The sequence below is a fragment of the Taeniopygia guttata genome, chromosome 3, assembly GCF_048771995.1.
Source record: "Taeniopygia guttata chromosome 3, bTaeGut7.mat, whole genome shotgun sequence".
NCBI classification, from domain to species: Eukaryota; Metazoa; Chordata; class Aves; order Passeriformes; family Estrildidae; genus Taeniopygia; species Taeniopygia guttata.
In genome coordinates this window covers 27,925,663-27,947,805 of record NC_133027.1, presented here as the reverse complement: position 1 = coordinate 27,947,805, position 22,143 = coordinate 27,925,663, and the positions used below count along the sequence as shown (strand labels likewise).

At 37.4% G+C, this 22,143-nt stretch overlaps 1 protein-coding gene across 1 annotated transcript in view; it reads left to right on the top strand.

Moving 5' to 3' along the window:
- EYS (eyes shut homolog) overlaps positions 1-22,143 on the top strand; it is a 765,693-nt gene that overhangs the window by 715,778 nt on the left and 27,772 nt on the right. The window contains exons 44-47 of the mRNA XM_072926499.1: positions 9,216-9,398; positions 14,596-14,762; positions 14,955-15,099; positions 21,409-21,583. Of these exons, the coding sequence (XP_072782600.1) occupies positions 9,216-9,398; positions 14,596-14,762; positions 14,955-15,099; positions 21,409-21,583 (670 nt within the window). The remainder of the gene's footprint in view (positions 1-9,215; positions 9,399-14,595; positions 14,763-14,954; positions 15,100-21,408; positions 21,584-22,143) is intronic.

Genomic DNA, 22,143 nt, shown 5'->3' with positions numbered 1-22,143 from the left:
AGGTAATCAGCTGACAACATAAGGAACTATTATTGGAATATGAAAAATTATTTTATTGAACTGTATCTTAACAATTTAGAAGGAATATAAATAAACTGAGCACAGACAGAAGTCTTAAAATTAGTTGCAAGAGGCCCCTTTATCATATTTTCTAAAACTAAGAAGGGAGAAAGAGAGCCACAATGGCAGTGGAGGCTGGATGTATCCTTACAGATAGCCCCAGCAACATCAAAGCCATACTTTTGGGAGATATTTGAAGATAATGATAGATTCCCTAATTAAAATGATAGAACAATTTAAATTATTTTAGAAGCAGAAGGCAAACTTAATTGTTTACTATGACAAAATGTGTGTCCCAGATAATAAATTTAATTGAAAGAAATGGTCCATTAAAAAGTTAAGGAAAGAAGCACAGATTTTAATTGAATCATCTTTTGTTTAAGATACACAGTAATATTATCTCTACTATTCAGATTAGCAACCTAATGCTTGCTACTTTGTGTCTGAAACATTGAAGAAAAGCTGTTTATCAAAATGTTTATCAAATAATAGTTGGTCTTCATCAACACAGAACAAGTGAGATGTCACAGTGATTATTTGATAGAATGAATATAACTAATGTACCAAATAGAATTGCAATTTCATGCCAGCTTGGTTGCTCCCACCAATAGAAATTATTTTCAAAAGACAAAGTAAGGATAAATCAAGATGTGGACAGAGCCATAAATGAGCCCACAGATACAGAGCTCCAATCTGTTAAGGGTTGGAAGTCATGCTAAGAGCAACAGCAATATATGTAAGGAAAATTTATAATAAAACTATTGTCACTAATAAGTGAAAAAAGACAAAGAAATAGGAAAAAAAATTAAAGAAAAAACAAATTTCTTGATGTGACAAGTTAAAAAAACATAATTTTATGTGAAATGGATAAAATTTAAAAAGTGAAGAAAATTATTGGACTATTGTAAATATGATAAATGAGGCAAAAATGTAAGGACAGATTGTAACTTCCATTAGACAAACCTATATAAATATGGAAAAATAGACAAGGTCTAGGTCTAACTAGAGTTTTTTTTACATTTCTGAATCAGATGGAGCATACTCCAGTCTAAGCAGGCTGGTAACAATGGCTCTGAGTTTATTTGTTATGCTATGCTTGTTTCAGACATCAATAAAAGCTTCTAAAAGAATGCCCATTTTTTCAAATATACATAACAAGATGCATTATCTTTCACTACACATTTTTCTTGCTTTTATCATTAGATGACAATGTTATTTTGACTGCAAGTTGACCATTATACATTGAAATGTCTCTCAAGAACCTACACAGCTACAGCGTAATGGGCCAGGGGGAGGGGGGATGATAATATAAAACAGAAGAGAGTACAGGCCACGTTGATCAGGTGGAGGACATGGACAGACAAGCATTCTGAGCTATTTACACGTGCCTGGCCCTTTTTGTCTCTGTACTCTTGTTCCTCCCCAAATCACCTAATTTTCTCTTTTAGACCCCGGTAAATCCTGTGCTATTCCAAAGTGCTCTTCAGCTGCACCTCATAATGCGTCCCATACCCCATGGTAGATACACCCCTCTGTCCAAAAGGGGATCCACTGTTGACTCATCATTGGTTGTGTCACACCTTGACACTAGGGCTGAAGGTATTCTGACAGCCCTGGGAAAGATCTGGACAAGGTGTTCCTTCCTCTGAATCCTTATTTTGAGTCCTGTCTGATGTTGTGGTCTGTGCTCCTCTGGGATTATGGAGATGGAGCTGTGATGGGCTGGTGGGTCCTGGGATAGGGGTGCGACTTGACTGTTGATTTGCAGAGTTAAATGCCTTTGTGACTTCCACCTTGGCTGGGATGGTGGGAGTGGAGGGAAGGAGAAGAAGAACACCATCAATACCCAACACTTTGGAAAAGAGACTGAGATTACAGAGCCTATGTCTACATGGGCAGATTAACTAATTCCCCCAAAGTAGTTTTGCTTCTTTGAACTGCAGATAAAGGGATCTATATCATCTAAATTGAGTCCAGTTATTGAGCTCTGGCTTTTAAGTAGGTTTGTGTGAAAACAGTCGGCTTTCAAACCCTTAGTCTGATAAATTTCCTTTCACATTTAAATTAGCAAAAAGCTGCTTGCGTTTTGGTTTTTGCAGACTATAAGTCTTCTCCAGTGTTTAATATCACAGAGTTGTAGAGTTTTTAAATTGGTACCATCTCTGTAAGCAGCCTTTATTGTTCTTTTTTTTTTTTTCCTATTTTTGTTTACACTTCTATCTAAGCATGGAATGGAGGCATTTCCTGGTTTGTACAGGAGATTGATACTGTCTGTAAAATATAAAATCAGTATGCTTTAAATATCTGAGTACAAGGAATTTTGATATATAAGATGCAGAATTTTTAAATAGTGAATATCAGTGTATCATTGTACTGCGGGATGGTAATGGCCTCCTAAATGCAAGTGAAGCAGGAATGGTTCATTCAACAGGACTAGAAATGTACACCTGGTGTTGTTGGTAATAATATGTTGTTCAAGAAATGGGGCTCTTCTGGGAAGATCTTGGTCATAACATGAGGCCTTTTGTTGAGCCAAGAATCAATAACAAGCACTTTGTAAGTACAAATGCAGATTTAAAGGAAGAAGGATTTCAAAGGCTTGTGCATTGCTAAAATGAGTAATTGTGTCATTTGCAGTGTTTTAGACCAAACTTCAGTGGTTTAGTTTCACATATGTTCACATATGAGACAACATGAAGCAGAGTCCTAACTGTGACACTGTATTTAGCAAACACACCCTGGAAAGGGTCATTCACAGCAATCTGTAAAGTTCTTCCTTGAAACATTTCTGAGCAACACTTATGGTAATGTTTCACAGCCCCAGGAATTCCAGCAGGTTTTTAGTGGGATGTATTCCCCTATGTACAAAATTAATTTCAAAGTGTTAAAGTGGGAATAGTCACTTGCTTCAAGTTCTGTAGAGTGAAAATCAGCCTGCAAGCGAATTGTTTCTGTGCAGCTATGTTTGGCACTCAATGTCACCTTCAGAGCTGTTTGGGTCTGCAGACTGAGCTGTGCAGTTTGGTGGCAGCAGATGCCCAACAGGAATTTCTTCAAGCTAAAAAATCTGTAGGGTTGCTCTTCTTACTGTTTAAGAGAATTTATTTTCTGGGTTATTTTATTTTCACTGGGCCTTAATTTTCCCCATGCCTCCAATGTGACGAATGTCATAAAAATTGTAAAAAACACATTTAGTCACACTCACACACTATTAATGTCACTACTCTACTAGCAGTTTTTCAGAATCATAGTTTCATCTCTGAGCAGTGAAGTCACATTTAATATTTCAAATTTCAGTTCCCAAAGTAAAACTGATGACTCCATGGTCACTGGTGCCACAAGACTGATAAAAAAAAAATTCATAAGTCCTGGAGGTGGGGAGGGAAAGTCATACACCTGAATGACCCATTAAGCAGATCACTAACCCTTGATACAGCAGTCTTCCAGACATCAGGAGTATTGTACTACCATCTTGAACCCTCAGCTGGCACCATCCTGCAGCTCTAGCACCCCTTATCTTTTCCTCCTTGGACTTCCCAGAGTTTCCAGTGAATAAAGTGGGTTTGCATGGCAAGGTTACCCTGCAGCCCGTGGTTAAGACCATGATGTCCCCCTCCAGCCCATGGAGCACAGTGGAGAAGACATCCACCTGCAGGCCATGGAGGATCCCAGGCTGTGACCTCACGGGAAGCCTGTGCTGTAGCAGGGTCTGGAAAGACCTGTGGACCCATGAAGAGAAGAGCCCACACTGGAACAGTTTAATGGTAGGACTTGTGACCCTCTGGGAAACCCATGCTATGAAGAACTGCAGCCCATGGAAAGGACTCATGCTGGAAAAGTCCTTTCACTGAGGAGGAGGGAGTGGCAGAGGTCTCATCCACAACACCCATGCCACATCACCCTGTGCCAGTTGTGGAGGAGGAGGTGAAGAATTCAGAAGTTAAGTTGAGCTCAAGAAGAAAGGGAGGGAGAGGGCAAACATTTTAAGAACTGGTTTTATTTCTCATTACCATACTCTCATTTAATTAACATTTTTTCCTCAAGTCAAGCCTGTTTTGTCCATGACAGTTACTGGTTGTCATGGGATGAGAGCAGACAAGCCCTGCTTTAGCCTCAGAATTCAGCAGAAGCTTAAATTTAAGGAATTATTCTGGACGACAAGTTCAAATGATGCAAAATGGATCTATTTATAAAAATGAATTCTTTATTAAATAGACAAGAGATAAGAGATGAAAGATCTTAATCAGAATTACTTACTACATATTATAAAACAGCTACTAGTAGATTGCAGCATAACATAAAACAGAGAACTCTATAAGGGATATAGCTATATTAAAGCTAGCAAAATAAATAGTATTGATTAGGAGTCGAATGTAATTTACCACTGAAATTACAATAATGTGCACAGATTCCTTTCCTTAATCCCTGAGGAGTAACCGTGAAGCATCCTTACTCATGGGAGAAACTCCACGCAGTTCCAGGAAAATGTACAGGTTTTTGCTTTGTGAAAGCTTGGTATGATTTTATGGTAAATCGAGATGTCTGTCAGTCAGAAATCTGGCTTCTCTTCCCAGATCTCACTTCAACAGTAAGATGTTTATTGGCAACTGGGAGAATTCAGACTAGCCTTAACTCCATGGTGCCAAAATAACTCACTACAAGACAGCTTGTCCTTGCTGGAGTTACCTGGCAGGTTAAGTAACAACAGATAAGTTTGAGCGGGTTGGGGGCAAGGGGCAGGATGCCGTGCTACACTGGTGAGTGATCTTTCCCTGTCCTTATCGCAAGCCACGTAATCTCATTCTATTTTCTCTGTCCATCTGAGGAGGGGAGTGACTTAGCTGCTTTGGTGGGCATATGGTGTCCAGCCAGGGTCAATCCACCACAGCTCGGAAGACTTTATTAGTTGTAAAATACAACACTTAGTAGTAATTTCAACTCTTTTTTCAAAATTGTCTTTGCAAATAATTTGTCTTTCCAACAGCCCTGTGTATCACTTAGGGAAGGCTGCCTTGAGAGCTGCTCAAATGAAAGGAATTTGAGGATACAGCTGAACATGAGCCAGTGTGTGCCCAGGTGGCCAAGAAGACCAATGCCATCCTGGCCTGTATCAGCAGTAGTGTGGCTAGCAGGACCAGGGCAGGGATTGTCCCCTTGTACACGGCACTGGTGAGGCCACACCTCGAATGCTGTGCTCAGTTCTGAGCCTCTCACCAGAGAAGACATTGAGGGTCAGGGGCATGTCCAAAGAAGGACAGTGAAGCAACTGAAGGGTCTGGGACACAGGTCCTGTGAGGGGCAGCTGAGGGAACTGTGTGTGTTTAGTCTGTAGAAGACTCAGGGGGAATCTCATTGCTCTGCAGCTACCTGAAAGAAGGCTGTAGTGAGGTGGAGGTCAGTCTCTTCTGCCATGTCTCAAGGGGCAGGACAAGAGGAAATTTCCATAAATTGCACTATGGGAGATTCAGATTAGATATTACAAAACAATATCATTGAAAGAGTGGTTAGGCATTGGAATACGCTGTCCAGGAATGTGGTGGAGTCACCATCTCTGGAAGCATTTGAGAGGCATCTGGATGTGATACTTGGGGATATGGTGATTATGGTGGTGCCAGGTTTTTGGCTCAACTGGATGGTTGTGAAGGCCTCTTCAAACCTTGATGATCCTGTAATTCTGTGATTCTATGAAATATGAGCAGATCTTTAGGAGAACTCTATACTATTCATCCCACGCTGTATATGGCTGCTGATCTTTGAGCCAGATACTAAGCTGGCAACTGTTCACAGTTAGTCAGTGGTAATATTAAAAAAGTGTATAATCTGATGGCAGTTCTGTAGCCTGAAGTCTTTATCTCTTTCTGCCCCTTTAATGTGTCTTGGTTTTTGCAGTGTATTTTAAAGTTGTGGTCTGAGATGTATTGCTAGTCAATGCGGAAGGAACATTGATTTTAACATGTAACAGAAAATTCAAGGATAACGAAACCTTTATTCACTTTTTTCTCTGTCACTATTCTCTTCACATTGTTAAGATTTCTTTTCAAGGTATAGTAGATTTTTTTCTAAATCCCATTTTTTGTGCTTAGGTCTGATGAAATATACAATATTAGGGAAGTAAGTAGTCAACCATATTGATATATTTATATAATGGGATAATTTGTCATTTGTTTGTGAGTCAATGGGACATATCATGCATTATTGCTTGTTCAATACTGGGAATGCAGAAAAGCAGGATGATGAATGACATAGAACTGACAGAGAGACACAGGACAAGATCAAGGACAAAAAGTTGATAAAAGATTTTCAGTACTCTGTCAGAACAATGTGTGTTTTAGTCACAGTGGTAATTTGGAGTGTGCGAGCAAGGCTCACAATAAAGTCAGTGGGACACATCTCTGTTCTTTACCACTTCAGACTGTGCACTGCAAGGGCAAGATTAGAAATCAATTTGGATGATGTCCAGACTGGAAAAGAAAAGGAACCAAATGAAGGTAGCTGTGCCCTCTGCTAATTCAAACAGCCTCAAATATTTTACAAATACTATTTAGAAGGACAGTGTTCCAAGGAAAAGATTATGCAATTTTCTGCAGTCTTGGCTCCATAGCTTTATAATGAAGAGGTAGAGAATAAAAAGAAAGATGGAGCTGTTTTGTTTCACATGATTTTGCCAGTCACTGTATTTTTCATAATTTTTCTTTCAATTTTTAAGTTAAAATTATGTACAAGTATGGTAAATTAATTTGCATTAAAATCAAATTAATGAAGGTCATTGCATGAAACAAATCTCAAACACTGATGAACATTTACTGATGATCTTTCACTTTTTTATGCAACTGGATAAAGATCTCTTGACAAACAATACTTAGTGTAAAGAAGAAACATGATTAAAAACATGGTATAAAATCTATAAGTGGCTGTTCAGATAAAATAAGGAATAGCTGTCAAGCTAGATAGATTGAGTTAGCCAGAAATATAAGCTTTTGGCTCATTATTAATTAATATTTCTAAATACATTTTATTCTCCAGAGACCAGCATACGGAGGACTATTTGCAAACTTGTGCCTACCTGCATGTGCCAACCCACTAAGGATAGGGTGGTTAATTAGATACTACATCTGACTTCTACTAGGTGTGAGAAACTTCTTCAGTACAGTGGAGAAACCAAAATAGTGTGCCGCAGTTTCCATTACAGTGTCCATGGGACTCCTGTTGCCTTAAAAAGTATTATTGCCCTTCAGGACTACATGCCTGATGGAGGTATAGCTCCATATAGTGCTCATGCAATCCTTCTCCAGCTTTCTTGTAAGTCCTCTTTAGGTACTGGAAGGCTGCTACAAGGTTTCCCCAGAGCCATTTCTTCTCCAGGCTGAACAGCCTCTCTCACACTCCCATGTCTTCATAGGAAAGGTGTTACAGCCCTGTGATCAACTTAGTGGCCTCCTTCGGACTTGTTCTGACATGTCTGTGGCTTTCTTGCTTTCTTTGTCAATCTTTAATCCAGCTTTGTATGGAATACTGGAAGGAGCAAGTACAAAGGCAAGAAAATAACTCCCCACTTAGAATGCTCTAAGGAAACAGATGAGACAATGGCATATCTCATCTTGGGGATAAAGAGTTTCCCCTGTTGGGAATAACTTGTCAGGAATAGACTCTTGCCAGCAAACCAAATTATCTGACTCTGTGAAGGTACATAAGAGAATTTGCTTTTCCCATTATAAATTGAAGCAGGAAAAGACAATAAACAAAAAGGACTCCTTTATTTTAAAATCTTCCTGTCTCTTAAATATTTTATGGTTTATCAAATAAACATAAAGACACAAACAAGAAGGAGGGGGAAAGAAAAAAAAAAAAAAGAATACTTTGCATCAAAGGGTATGTCCATGTGTCATATTTTCCTGAATTAGCAAAAATACAGAATTTGAGAGTTCTTCAGACATGTTCAAGTAATATAAGAGAATATGGGTGGATTGAAACTAACATCAGATTTAACTATGGGGAACTTGTGTTGTGTCTCCAGTCCATTACTCACAGAGGTCTGAGGCTTGAGGTTGTGCTCAGACTCATTTCCAGTGTCCTCCTAATTAGGATGAAACACTGTTTCATATGGAAATTTCCTGGCTCCCATCTAAGATTAAGAGCAAGGCAACATGTGTGGAGTAGTGTTCAATATATGGGACAGTACATTCTGTACTGCTGCAAATACAAGTCTGGGCTAGAAAAGGTTTGCCATGCCGGTGTCTGTACCTTTTCTCAGATGCAGGTACCAAGGCAATGCCTACCATATCAGTGCCAATATGGCAGCTTTCCCAGGCTGCAAATTTAGAAACAGATTCCACACTCTAGAGGTGATGATATTTTCACAATTACATGCTATTGTTTCTCCCATCCTGTAAGCATTAGGTGCCTGGATGTATTTAGGCTAATATAGATTTTCTTGGAGAGTATTATAATCCTTTACTAGTGTTTCCCCATCTGGTTTGTGCATTTGCAGGTCTGTATTCCTTCCTCCCCAGTCCCTCAGGCTGCCTTCATTCATAAAGCTGTGTCCAGTTATGTTTGGTGTGCAGGTTGGCTGGAGGTAACTGCTTGAATCTTTTAAATCTGCTCCCAGACCCAGCCTTTCAGCTGTCATTCCTCTTTCTCCTGTTTTTAGTGAACCAGTACAAGCATTATGTGATCTCTGAGCATCAGCTCCAGGAACTGACTACAGCAGTCTGGCTACTGGGTGCCAGCCCCTAGGAACCATGTGGGTACTCAGCACCAGAACTCTGTTTTCTGTACAGACATGTATATACTTGATTTTATTTGTAATTCATGTAGGTCCTATTCACTGTGCTGCAAATTCATATTTTTATTATGCTTGTTTTTCTTATTTCCTCTACCTGTGAAGAATTATCATTCCATAATCTCATCAGCACATCCTTGTTACTCACTTTCACTAAAATTCCAGTCAGAGATGGCATTTCTTTTAACAGGAAAATTTTGGGTTACATTTTCTTATGTCTGTCTGAGTCTTGATTAAATATTAGTGTACTGTTACTTGTAGCAATGTTACTTAGACTCCAGGAGATGGCAGTAGTTGTCAATTATTCATTTTTTAAAATAAACCTATGTTGAATATTTTGCCCTAACACTGAATTTATTCTTTTTTAATCCAGCTATTAATATTACTCAACCAAGTTTCGGTGGCACAGATGTCTTTGGCTATACCTCATTCCTAGCTTATTCTACAATCCCAAATATCACCTTCTACTATGAATTTCGCTTGAAATTTTGGTTGGCAAACCACCACTCAGCTTTACAAGATAACCTGATTTTTTTCACTGGACAGAAGGGCCAAGGTAGGCTTTATTTGTATCACTTATCTTTACAAGCTTTCAAATTCTTATTGAACAAGTAGGATAAAAATATGCACAGGTTTTTCTTGATTCTATTTAAGATAGAATGCCATTAGTGGGAAAAGAATGTCTTAAAAACTGTATTGTTTTATAAAGACAGAGTAATCTATCAGGTTGTATGAATGTCTTTTTATTAAGGAAAAATATAATTTCTTCCAATAAGTGAAGTCAGCAGTTAATCTGAGGGAGTGTATTTCTGAACAAAATAAATGGAAACCAGAAGGTCAAGGTTCCCTTGTTTCAGTTGTTAACACAAATTTCATTATTGATCATTGAACACTGTGTTATTTACATAAAATAGGAGACCCCTCAACCCTGAGATCTCTCAATGCAACTTTACCCAAGCTAGCTATGAGTAAATTGAGCTAAAGTCTGTGTAGCAAGACATTCAATTTGGTCTGATTAACACAGCTGAGAAGCAGGTTATGTAGATCTACTTGGAGTATTTGTACTAAGATTTTAACAATACTTCAGGTATCTCTCCCCAGCACCCCTCAGTGGCAGGCTGCATGGCATCAGTGTGGCATGGATAACACTACTTGTGTTCTGTCCATCTCAGCATTACTCCAAACAGAAGCCATAATACTAATGAAAATTGAGAAAATTTTATGTAATTTGATGCAGACTTAAAGCAGTCAAAGGTCATAGATACTTCATAAGAAGCAAGTAACTTATTCTTTTCTTAATCATTTCTGCAATTGGAGCATGACCTAACTTTTGGGGTGGGAGCTGTCTTATGGGACTGTTGAAGCCTAGGAGGGAGGTTGGATGATGTGTCTTAGGTCTAAAGCCATCACAGTAGGAAAGTGATTTAGGTGTGATAGGGGGAGTCTCTACTACTTTAGTAGATCTTTTACCATATCTGGAACATTACATGAGTTTTGCAGATATGGCCCTTGACCTACAGGTACCCTACACTTATGCTCAACAGTACTGGAAAATTAATGCTTCAGAAGGATGAAGGAAGGGAGAAATTATGTTTTGCTGGTTTAAGATACTGAGCTCCCAAAATGCAATATTAAAAATCAAATCAATATTATGCAGTTACATATGTATCTAACAAAACAATTGCAGCATATCACATCAGTAGGATACAGGGGATGCCTCATCTGTTATGTTAATACACTGGATATTTTCTTAGGTCTTCCTTTCTATTAAATTTCTTTACTTAAATTCCTATGCCCTCTGAGGCTTCTTCCCCTTTCTCCCTGTGGCAGACTTGCAGGAGTCAGACTGTTAATGTATTGCAATGGAAACTAAAACTTGTTATTGTAGAACAGCTCTGCAGTTTATCTATTATATAATTAAGTCTGCTACTTTTCATTTGCAAACATCCTGTCAAATTTAACTAATGCAGCTCAGCCAATCAACTGCACTTTAGTGTGCCATGAGACCCTGGTACTCAATTTATGAGGTTGATTACCCAAATTAGTCTAACACAAATTGGTATTAACCATTCTGAATGGATTTAAACCCAAAACTTAGCTCTGCTTCTATCTGTGGGGAAATCAGAATTTGCTGGTTTTTTTCCCAAACTTCAGCAAAAGACATGTCAAACCTGGTTGATACTGCTAACTGAACTACATTCACATTATTTTAACCACATCCAGGTAGAACTCTCATCATGCCACTTTTTATTCCTGTGATGGACACCAATCACTTGCAAGCAGCTTTTCCTTTCACTTGCTATTATTAATTTTTCTGGATGGATGAAATATTGTCCTTTTTTTTTTGGGTAGCTGAGCAGAAAAGGTAGATGAAATTGAAATTACCTAAAACCTTTCCATCTAATCTAATCAGAAAATAGCATTCAAAAGACAATGTGTGCATAATGAAATTTTTATAAGAAATTCTCTTGTAATATGAACACAAAGAAATCATTAGAACATTCTTTTCAACGACAAGAATGAGCCACCACATTCAGGTATGTTTCTGCAGCCTTGGGAACTGAATTTCAAATACCTGTTTGAAACAGTTCCAATGGTTGGAAATGTAACCAAATAAAAATTATATGGATAAATTCACTGTCTTTATTCAGAATGGAGAAAATACAAATATGAAATGTAGAACACCAATGGTATGAAATACTCTGATTCTTTTTCAGTTACAATAATCAAAGGAGAACACAAAAAATTTTGCTTAAATATAAAATATGAATTGCACTAAAATTTGTCTCAAAAAGGCCTGCCTGCAGGGTGTACACTGTATGTAGGTCTTGGAAGCATATTTGGCTGAACTGAGTTTTTAAAAAAAAGTCTTACTGGTGTCATTTTTATTAATGAGAATACTAGCATTCTGGGCTTATTATGCAGTTGCCAGGCAGAAACCTGGCTTTTTATTACTTTGCATATCATCTGTGTGTGTGTGTGTGTGTGAACACTGTGGTACAGCAGTCAGGCGTTTCTGCATCCCCATGTCGAACAACGGGTGGGCACCTGCCAAGGGCAAGACTCAACAAACACAGAACAATGAGGTGATGGTAAAATCTGTTGATAATTTGTGCTTTTCTCCTTAGTTTAAATGGTTGGGGAGACTGAGCACCCCACATTTTAACAACAGTTTCTTACCAAGTCAATGTCACTTATTTCACAAAGATGACGCTTTTGTTTTAACAATTTACTGAGTGTTTAACAATAGCACTCTCAACAGGAGAAGCATGACGGTCTTCACAGCCAGTGATCTTCCAGTAAGGAAGTACTTTTAAATACTTTATTTGCATTTTCCCCTTTCTCTATTTCATCCCATTTCTTGTAGTTAATATTCTCTTGCAGCACCCTACCTGATTCCCCTCCAATGTTGTCTCTGCCCAAACCACAGGCATCAATTTCATAGCTAACCATACAAAACCATAGTTTCATAGTAGCTCTTGTGAGTTACTATAAAATTCTTTCTCAATACATAGCTAAAGATAAAAGCTTACTATGCTTTTATTAAAGCTTATGCAGACTATTAACATTATTTTATTCCACCCCAACCCTGACAGAGTTCAAGGCCAGGGATAAAACCTTGAGCAACTCGATCTAGTTGATGGTATCCCTGCCCATGGCAGTGGGTATTGGGACTGGGTAATCTTTAGGATCCCTTCCAACCTCTTAACAGTCTATTAGTCTATGGTTATCTTCAATATCAATTCAGTTTTGTAGAGTGCTGACACTGTTGCATGTCTTTAATATACTTTAATTCTGAAAAAGCATTTTAAAAAATCAGAGAGCCTTTTAAATAACAGTTTGTCTTTAATGTGCTTCCCCTCGTTTTGCTAGTCAAATGGCATAAGTACATTGTAGATACAGCTGAAAATAGGAACTTTAGTAAAGTTGTTTAAAAAAGAATTGTTATTTTCATTTCGGAAGTCCTTCACTGGTAATATGCCAGTGTAACTGAAAGCAATGGGATTTCATTCAGTTATGAATAAATCATGAACGAATCATTGTAATAAAAAATGAATAGTGTTTGTTTTCTATACAACTGAATGTAGCCACACACTTTCTACAGAGGCAGTGGATTTATATTCTTTGGAAAGGATTTACTTTTCTTTATCTATAGATTTCTATTGCATCAGAATAATAACTCTATAGAAAAAAACAAACTTCTGTATAGATAAAGCACAGTATATCCCAGATTCATTTCCAGAATATGAGATGAGGGGGATATGTCAGTTTTGGCTGTGAAGCAGCTGTGTGCAGAGCTTCAATGGGAGGACAATATAAGTAGCATTGTTTCCTGGGGAAAAACCTACTTCATCTTTTGCAAATGAAGAAAATTTCCAATGCATTTGAGACAGGGGCATCAAAACACACATTTGAAATGAGGGCCACTGTGTGACTCTGAAGGAACAAATAGGAAGAGACCTTCCCTGAAACAAATATTAAACAAGACAGCCTTATGAAACCAGAAGAAAATATCAAATAAAATGCAGTGTACAGGTATGAAATTGAGCACTGAATTGCTTGAATTCACAGGAGAGTTGCAAAAAGAAATGGATGACTTTGAATTTCAATTCAGGACATCCTAAGACACAAGTGAGAACATTCTTCACTTTCACCATTGTTTGTATCCTAGTTCTTTTACCCTAAACAAAGAAATGTCAGAGTTGATAAAAAGAAACAAGTTAATCAGGTTTTCTCTAAACAATGGTAGTTCCTCCCTTGCCTGAATGAGAAGAGAGACTGAATGCTCTTTAAAGATGAGTGTAAAAATATGCTTATATTCATGACCAGGAATAGGTCCAGGAATTGAACTCTTACTCATGGACTTTATGGCAGACTTAAAATCCTTCAAATGAGATTTTACACTGTAGTTACTAAAAGCACAAACAACACTTATAGCATGCAGGCCTAAATGTAAAGAAATTAAATTATTTACTGTAGACTGGAAAATCAATAATTTCTAACCTGAACGTTAAGGAGGCTTAAAGAATTAAACACTTGGCTGACCAAAGAAATTCCATCAATGAACGTCCTAGAGCTGCCTTAATCAGCGGCAGGTGCATCAAAGTCTCCAGGTGCTACTGAGTCAAGGGCAGCTGAAGAAGCTTGATAGGAGCTGCTAGGGCTTCTTCAGTACTATCCATGTCCCTGTTACTCCTCTTGCCTCAGAGCAGCAGGTGTCCTCTGGTTTTGAGGCTCTTGAAGTACCTATAATGAAAGCTGAAAGCATCATGGAATAAGATTAAGTGTTTAAGTCAGGGCCTATTCTCACCTGCAAGTGGAAATTTCAATTTTTTTTGCTGTTGTTGTTTGTTTGGGGGTTTTTTTGTTTTTTTGTTTTAGATTTTGGAGGAAGTTGAAAATTTACTCATGTTCCAGTGGGGGAGGAACAGCAATGATTGCTAAATCTCCCAGGGTTGAAGGATTGATAAGTTTTGTGGATATCACTCACTTAACTGTAGTATGTAAAATTCTTCTGTCAAAAATCCTATTAATGTTTAAAATCTCTGCAGTTTATATTTTAAATACACAAGAATACTGAAAATAGTTTTACAAGTTAAACAGCGAATATTAGAAATATATAGTAAACTCATAAACTTCCTGGCTAAAGTTTTGCTAATCTGCTAGTTTCCAGGTGGATTTGGAGTATATTTAAACACACTGGTGCTCACTAAATCCCAGAATAAGTAGTTACCCTTTTTTTGTTTTTTCAGGTCTGAATGGAGATGATTTCTTGGAGTTAGGCCTCCGTAATGGGAGAGTGGTATACAGCTACAACCTAGGTTCTGGCACAGCAACAATCATTAGCAAACCACTTGATTTGACACTCAATGTTCATATCATCCATCTTGGCAGAAATCTCCAGAAAGGCTGGCTGAAGGTAAAAAAGAAGGATATCCTTAAGAAGGATAGCTCTTAGATAAAAGTGTTCTCTGTTTTTTCACATTTTACATGGAAAAATTAATATTTTTTTTTGTGCTTCCCTATAAAGCTGGGAGGATTTTCTTCACTAGGAGTTCCTAAATAAAGGCAAATCCCTTTGTTTTAACAAGTGTTAATGTTTCATTGGAAGGTGGATGATCAGAAGAATAAAACTGTCACTTCTCCTGGGAGGCTGGTTGGACTCAATGTCTTCAGTCAGTTTTATTTAGGAGGCTATCGTGAGTATACTCCAGAACTCCTGCCAAAGGGACCCAGATTTAAGAATGGCTTTCAAGGTAAAGATTGCACCATTTTCAATTTCTTTTAATGCATGCATCAGATTGTATATCTTTCTTTCATAGGCAACTGAAACAATCTCTGTCTCATCAGGAAACAAACTAGAATCAATTTGACTGAATTTCCCGTGGCTTTTTCATTATTTCACTATGATAACTAAGAAGCTAAGATAACTGAGACGATGCAAAAAGAGGCTTTGCTAAATAATTTTCATATTTTCTGTTTATGCTAAAATGGAAGTTTTCCACCTTAATGTTTGCCATGTAATCTCTTCTTATGTATCCCTGTTCTACAGCATCACTTTGAAAGGACTTCCTTTCTCTGAAGTACCTTAGGTTTTTCTCCCACTGTGACTGGCAGTGCTGGTTTGGGTAATAACTTCCACGTTGAAAACTTCTTTCTGAAAGAAATCTGATTTTTTTTTTTTTTCCTGGCATTATGATCTAGGTCTTGAGACAGGACTCAACTAATTCCTTTTGCAAATATTTATCAAGCAGATAATAATTTTTACCTCAAAAATTATTTTGAAGTTTTATTAATCTGTTTTCAACTCCTACCAGATCAGCAATGAAGCAAAGGACTTGTTCATAACATTTTATTTTTGTTCTTTACTTCCAAAGAAACAATGTTCTTGATATTTACAAGGTAAAATTTCAATTCATTTTAAGCACTGGTAAACCTTTCAAATGAAAAAAAAAAAACATTTTGCAATAGCAAAACAGAGTTTGAGTTCTCAATTATGAAACTGAGGGCACATTATGAAAGGCAAGCATAACAATAAAACTCACTTTCATACACTAAAACATTGCATTTCCATTAAAACCATGTAACTGCTTTATTTCCAGCCATTACTTCACTTTTTGCTCTTACACTGAAATTTCCTCAAATTCAATTTCATATAATATGGTCAACTTCTCACTCAGAATGCCATATGAATTAACATCTAATCTATCTCTGTCTTTTCAGGAAGCATGGATTGTGTAGTTATACCTTTCATGGCTTCTTAGCAGCTTGCAAATTGGCATATCATAAAACATAATGTCTGTGCAGCTATTTTAACAGGGTCAATATCTGTGAAGTAGTTTTGGCATTTTTATAGACATGCTAATGTTAGGGGTGACTAACAGGAATCTCTAGTGCTTTACTTTGACCACAAATATTTTGAGTTTTCCAGGTTCCTCATGTTTAAAATATATTGTAATGATCAAATTTCTACAAATTCAGTATGAATATTTTTTTTAAACCAGAAAGTTCATAAACTGTTAGTTACCATGCTATTTATTGATTTTTTCATGCTCATTAAAAAGAAGCATTACTGAAAAATTTTGGGAAGCATGTACCATAAACAGTTTTCTCTTTTTTCCTAGCATTTACAGTATTAAGACTATTATATTTGCTAATTCATTCCATGCTCCTGTTCCCAGCAGCAGCTTGTCTCTGCTCTCCAGAGCATAGTGACTTTCTGTATTTCCCTATGATCAGTTTCCTCCAATGTTTTCTTATGTAGTCAGCATCTCGTTTATTCTTCTAGCTCAGAAATCTCCCCAGTTCCAGTTCTCAGGATAAGAAATAAACCTCAATAGATTTTTTTTTTTTCCAGAGTGAGAACTGCAATACCACTAACAGAGAACAAAATTTTGAACTATTTTACTTCAGCCAAATTGCAGCTGTAGGGATCTCACAGAAACTCTGGAAGTGACAGCCAAGATAAATTTATCTAGGACATAGTTGATTAAACCACTCAGACATTTGGAACCCTGCTTTTGGCTCCTTTTAAAGACATGATTTATTAAAACCATTTTGCTTCTAATACCAGAGTGTACCTCTCCTTTTATAAGAAATCACTACTGGATGAAGAAACATTGAGACCAGTCTTACTGCTGCAGACTAAATGTCCCCAGTGTCAGTGTGCAATAATTTAGGATTTTTGCTCTGTACAACTATAGTTTCAGACCATTTCCTCCCTGACCTGCATGCCTTTAACACTTGTTCAAGTAATTTCCACAGAGGAGGAGGAGAAAACTGAACACAAATGTTTTTAATGATCAAAAGTTTCATTTAATAATCAAAAGTTCTGGAATTCCTAATTTAGGAAACCAGCACCTAGAGATTCTTTTGAAAGGCTGAAGGATGTTTGATGGTACTGTAAGCAATTTGCAAAGTTTCATTCAGTCCCTGTGAGAAGCTGAAGAAACTGGTAAAGGTAGAGCTCAGATGAAGCAGCCAAGTTTATTGAGGCTCTTTGCACTTTATCTGAATTTGAGGTTGGATTCTTACAGGAGCTTTTTGTAAAGGGGATGGCTTACTTAAGTGTTCATCTTCTTTTCATTTCCTTTAATAGAGTAATTAAGGGACCTTGAGAGTTTTCTGAGCACACTGCTGATACTCTAAAATGTCATATGTGAAGTCTAGGCAGCTGAAAGTCCTGTGGCCAAAGAGACTCAGCCTGGTCATTAATGGACAATCTGAAAAGGGAGTATAAAACCAACTGACTCATGTTCAGAGGTCTGCACAACTCAGCACTATGAATCACCTACACAAAATGAGGCAGAGAATTATTTGGGAAAAGCTGGAAGTTACAGCTGATTTTCCAGCCCTTCCATCTCTGAAAGAGCCCGAGAGAAATCTGGTGTCAGGGACAAAAGAGGGAGAGTTCCGATGTTTCATGCTCTGTGCTACCATGACTGCAGGATGCAGTCTCTAGCCATCCATCCAATTGATGGAGAGACAGGGCTTACATCTAGATAATCTGTTGTTTGACAGCAAATACTATTAAAAGGAGTAGTAAATAGGTTAAAGAAACTCTTACCACAAATCTGAACTGTTGAAGAATCTCTTTCATGCTGAAAGAGCCACCTCTTTACATAAGTGATTTTGCAAAGTAAATAAAATTGCAGGTACTGCAGACACTTTTTAAAAATAGAGTAAACCCAGAACACAGCTGAGTTCCAAATAGATAGAAACATAGCCTTTCAGTCAAAGTTTAAGCTCATAATAAGCTAGAATACATTACAAGCCTGCCAGGGTTAAGACTACTTATCTTTATGTTCCTGCACCACCAGTGTCACAGAAGGAAAGTGAGTTCTGAACTGACTTTTAGTCAGTGCTGTATGATTGATACAGGCACCTCTGGATGTTTGGGTCACAGCTCTGAGAAGACCTCAGTAGTCACTGTAAGGGCCATCTTTTAGACCAACACCCTAACACCCCATTACTCACAAACAGCAAAGAAAGACAGGGGAAAAGCAAAGAAGTTAAGAAGAGGTAGGATTTAAGAAATCTGTAAATTCAGTACTGCATTCAGATACAAAATATTTATCAGTGTATCTATTTCTGTCAGTTCTCTTGCTGCACTTTTAGTACATCTTGAAAATGCCTGCTTTGTATACTTTCTATTCAAATTATCACCAAGTGCTTACAAGTGGGCAAGGGATCCTAGCAAGAAATTATAGGAAAAATTCTTTGTGTGATAAGGATATATCAGAAAAAAATAAACAAAAAGTAAAGTTGAGCAGTGAAGTAGTATATTTTATGATAATCCCTCAAATTTAATCCATTATTAGTGGCTTTTTAGTGGTTTATGAGCTCTGCTTGACTGGGGTGAAAGATATAAAATAAATTGATGGTAAAAAGGTCAATAATAGAAAGGCCTAGGTGTGGTCTAGGAAGTCACAATTCAAAAGGCTGCATACAAAAATGTAGTATACTATCTGTGAGTGTACAGTCTTGGTGTCTGGTTTCTGTTTATATGCATAAAACTCTGATGTTCAGAATCATGCCAAGCTTAACTCACAAAGTCGGGAACTTTGAGTTCCTCTTGCAAACTTGGCTGTGTCAGGAAAGCTCTCCATTATTCAGAATAGTTGGCAGTCTCTCATTAAAAGGGGCCCAGAACTGGTAGAGCAAAGGAAATCCAGGTCAAAAACAAGGCACATTCATCAGCTGATCCCTCTGCAGAAGGTTGTATAGTGTTTGCAAAAACAGGCTCAAATTGCTGCTCTGACTCATTAAATAAAAGTTGAACTTAGCTGGGCCAGAACACTCCTGTACCTATTACACGCTTTGTTTTCCAGTTCTCAAGAACTGTTCCTAACCTAGATGGCACAGTTAAACTGTGGTGGGTACACTCAAACTAGTCATCAACACAAATGCCAGTTTATTTTCCATGATGACCTTCAAGTCCTTGGGGACTCACTGTGCTTTCCATTGTTTACACAGAGCTCTGGGCTGCTTTTTCTTAGCACTCCAGCAAGACCCAGGAGAACAGAACATGCCTTATCTGCTACTGACAAAGAGATAAAACATTAGTTAGGATTTACTGAGCATAAGGCAGCCTAAAAAAACAACCCTGTAAAAAGCAAAGAAGCAATAATACAAAGATTGCAAATGATCATCAAACCAGGTTACTTTTAAATTATTTATTAAGAGTTTCTGAATTAAGTTATGTGTCCATATAATCAGAGCTACAAAATGTGTGAAATATGGAAATAACCTAAGAAATCTACTTTCAATAACATAATGAAACTGCTTAAAATTGTTATCTTGCTTGAAAATATTACCTATATTTTGTTAAAAAAATAATGTAACTATAAAAAATCACATTGTACATTCATTGGGTCTTTCAGATACCTGTCTACTTTTGTGATTTCAATGAATCATGCAAAACTCATGTTAAGTGATGCTTTTAAAATCAGTGTAATGATTACTTGCAATCTCCATATCATATTCTTTCCCTGCTTCTAATATTAAGCAGAGATCCTCTGGTATGCACTGCTGAATTCCAACTCTCCCTGAGATTTCAGGCACTGTTGGAATTCACTATATCTCAGCTAAATTTTATAAGTCAGGTTTAGAAAGGTCTGAGCATTATTGAATACGTTTATGTACTGGCTTAACTAATGTGGTTTAAAACCTGATTTTTGGTTTGAAATTGTATATATATTTATGTATAGATCTGGATGACATTTCAAAAATGTTTAAGTCTACCTTTAAATGTGCCTATACATCACTTGGATGCTGAAGTATATTTTGAAAGGTCACTTAGTCTTTGATCCAAAAAAATATATTATGTGGCATCATCTTCAGTTTGCAGTATAGAAATAAGCACATGGAGCAATAAACATTATTCAGAAGTACTGGTGACTTCAGCCTGACCCATAAAGCTGACAATCCCGTGACACCATCAGGAGGAGCAGACTCTCCAAAGGGGAAGTCCTTGGAAAAGTCACAGGCTAAGCAGGAGCTGCTGGGAAGCAGCAAGCAGGGGACACCTCTGCTTCACTCTGAAGCTTTAGCTCCCCCTTTCACTTGGGATACCAATGGATTATGAAATTAAAAAGATCAGAGCATAGAGCCAGGCACTGACACTCAATCATCTTTACAAATAAATTATTACAATATTCCCTGACAAATATTTGGTCTGTGACAATTATTGTTTTCCTAAACAATTCTTTAATGTGTTCAGGGACTTAGAATAATCTTTGGATCATTTCCCAGTGGTAGTCTGCATGCAGCTGTACTGCTCTGGAAAGTAATAAAATTTGATAATAAAATTGTGACCATGCCCGGTCATTTGGCCAAGAGAACCAAGTAACAGGCCTGGAAGTGTTTACCTTACTAGTATATTTTAATTTTTAAAATTATTTTCTGAGATAAAGGGCCTGAAGAAGCAGTCTATATTGACCTTAAAATGTCATGTGTGACATGACCTGCATGTACCAAGGACTGAAGCATTCACTTGAGAAGGAAAGAATCTGAGTCATTACCTGAAGGGGTCCTTTTCAGCCTATGGAAATTCAAGTCCACATTCCTTGCTTGCATTATATTATTTGATGCCATCTGGATTCTATTATATTTCATATTAAGTATATTTCTTGCTGTTTATTCTTCTCTTTTTTTCTTGGGTTTTGGGGCTCTGGTTGGTGGTGGGTTGTTTTTTTGGTGTTTTATATTTTTTGGGGATTTGTGACTTTTTTTTTATCTGATATAGACACATTCCTGTAGGAGCATGGGTGTGTAAACACAAAATTACACCTAGTCACTGACTTTATATTCTGTCTCTTCCTTTAGAAATTATTTCTTTTGTTTTACCCATCATTAAATGAAGGACTTCTGATTATCCACTCATTTGTCTGAACAGAAAGTAGCTGGCCTACCTTTATCTCCTGTAGATGGTGTGGTTGCCCATTCACTGAAGATATTCTGGAGGAACCAATTCACTGAGGGTTGACGCTGTTCTGTTGTTCGGTTTGTTTTGCTTTTCACTAATTGTGCTAAACCTAATTTCTTTCTTTCTTTCTACTTTTGAGGTTGCATTTTTGATGTTCAAGTTCGCACCAGCCTTGATCAAGGGTTTAAAGCACCAGGAACTCCAGAAGGACACCCCAATTCTGGTCGTAGTGTTGGACAGTGTAAAGATTCCCCATGCAGTTTAATAAAATGCAGAAATGGTGGCAAGTGCATAGAAAGTGGCTCTACTGTTTAGTAAGTATTTATAAATATATTTATATATAAGCTTTTAGACACAGCATAGACTGTCCCTAGACTAATAACTATGGCAATTTATTGGGAGGGAAGGAAGGAGGGAAGGAAGGGAGGGAAGGGAGGGAGGGAGGGAGGGATGAAAATTCATTCAGTTAGACAAACACATTAATATTAAAATAATGTTGGGATCATTTCTGGAGAATATTTTTAAGAAATTCCATGGGTTGGTTCTGCTCCCCTAAAGTCACTGGCGTCCAGACTTACTGAAAAATGCATGGGAAGAATTAGATGTCTGACCTTTTTTTAAAACTAAGTGAGCAGCTGGGATAGCAGAGAAAAAGTAATAAAGAGGAGAGTTTGACTGTGTTAATGTCCAATTGTGAGTGATGGAGCAAAAATAGGTGACTTTTGGTTCCTGGGAATTCTTATTTTCCATTTTAAAAACCCTTGTGGAATAAACCACTGACTGTCAAACATTAGAAAGTTCTGATCCAGTTTAAATCCATAGGAGCTCCAAATATTGTTCGAACATGTCAGTTCATCTCAACTCCAAATATTCC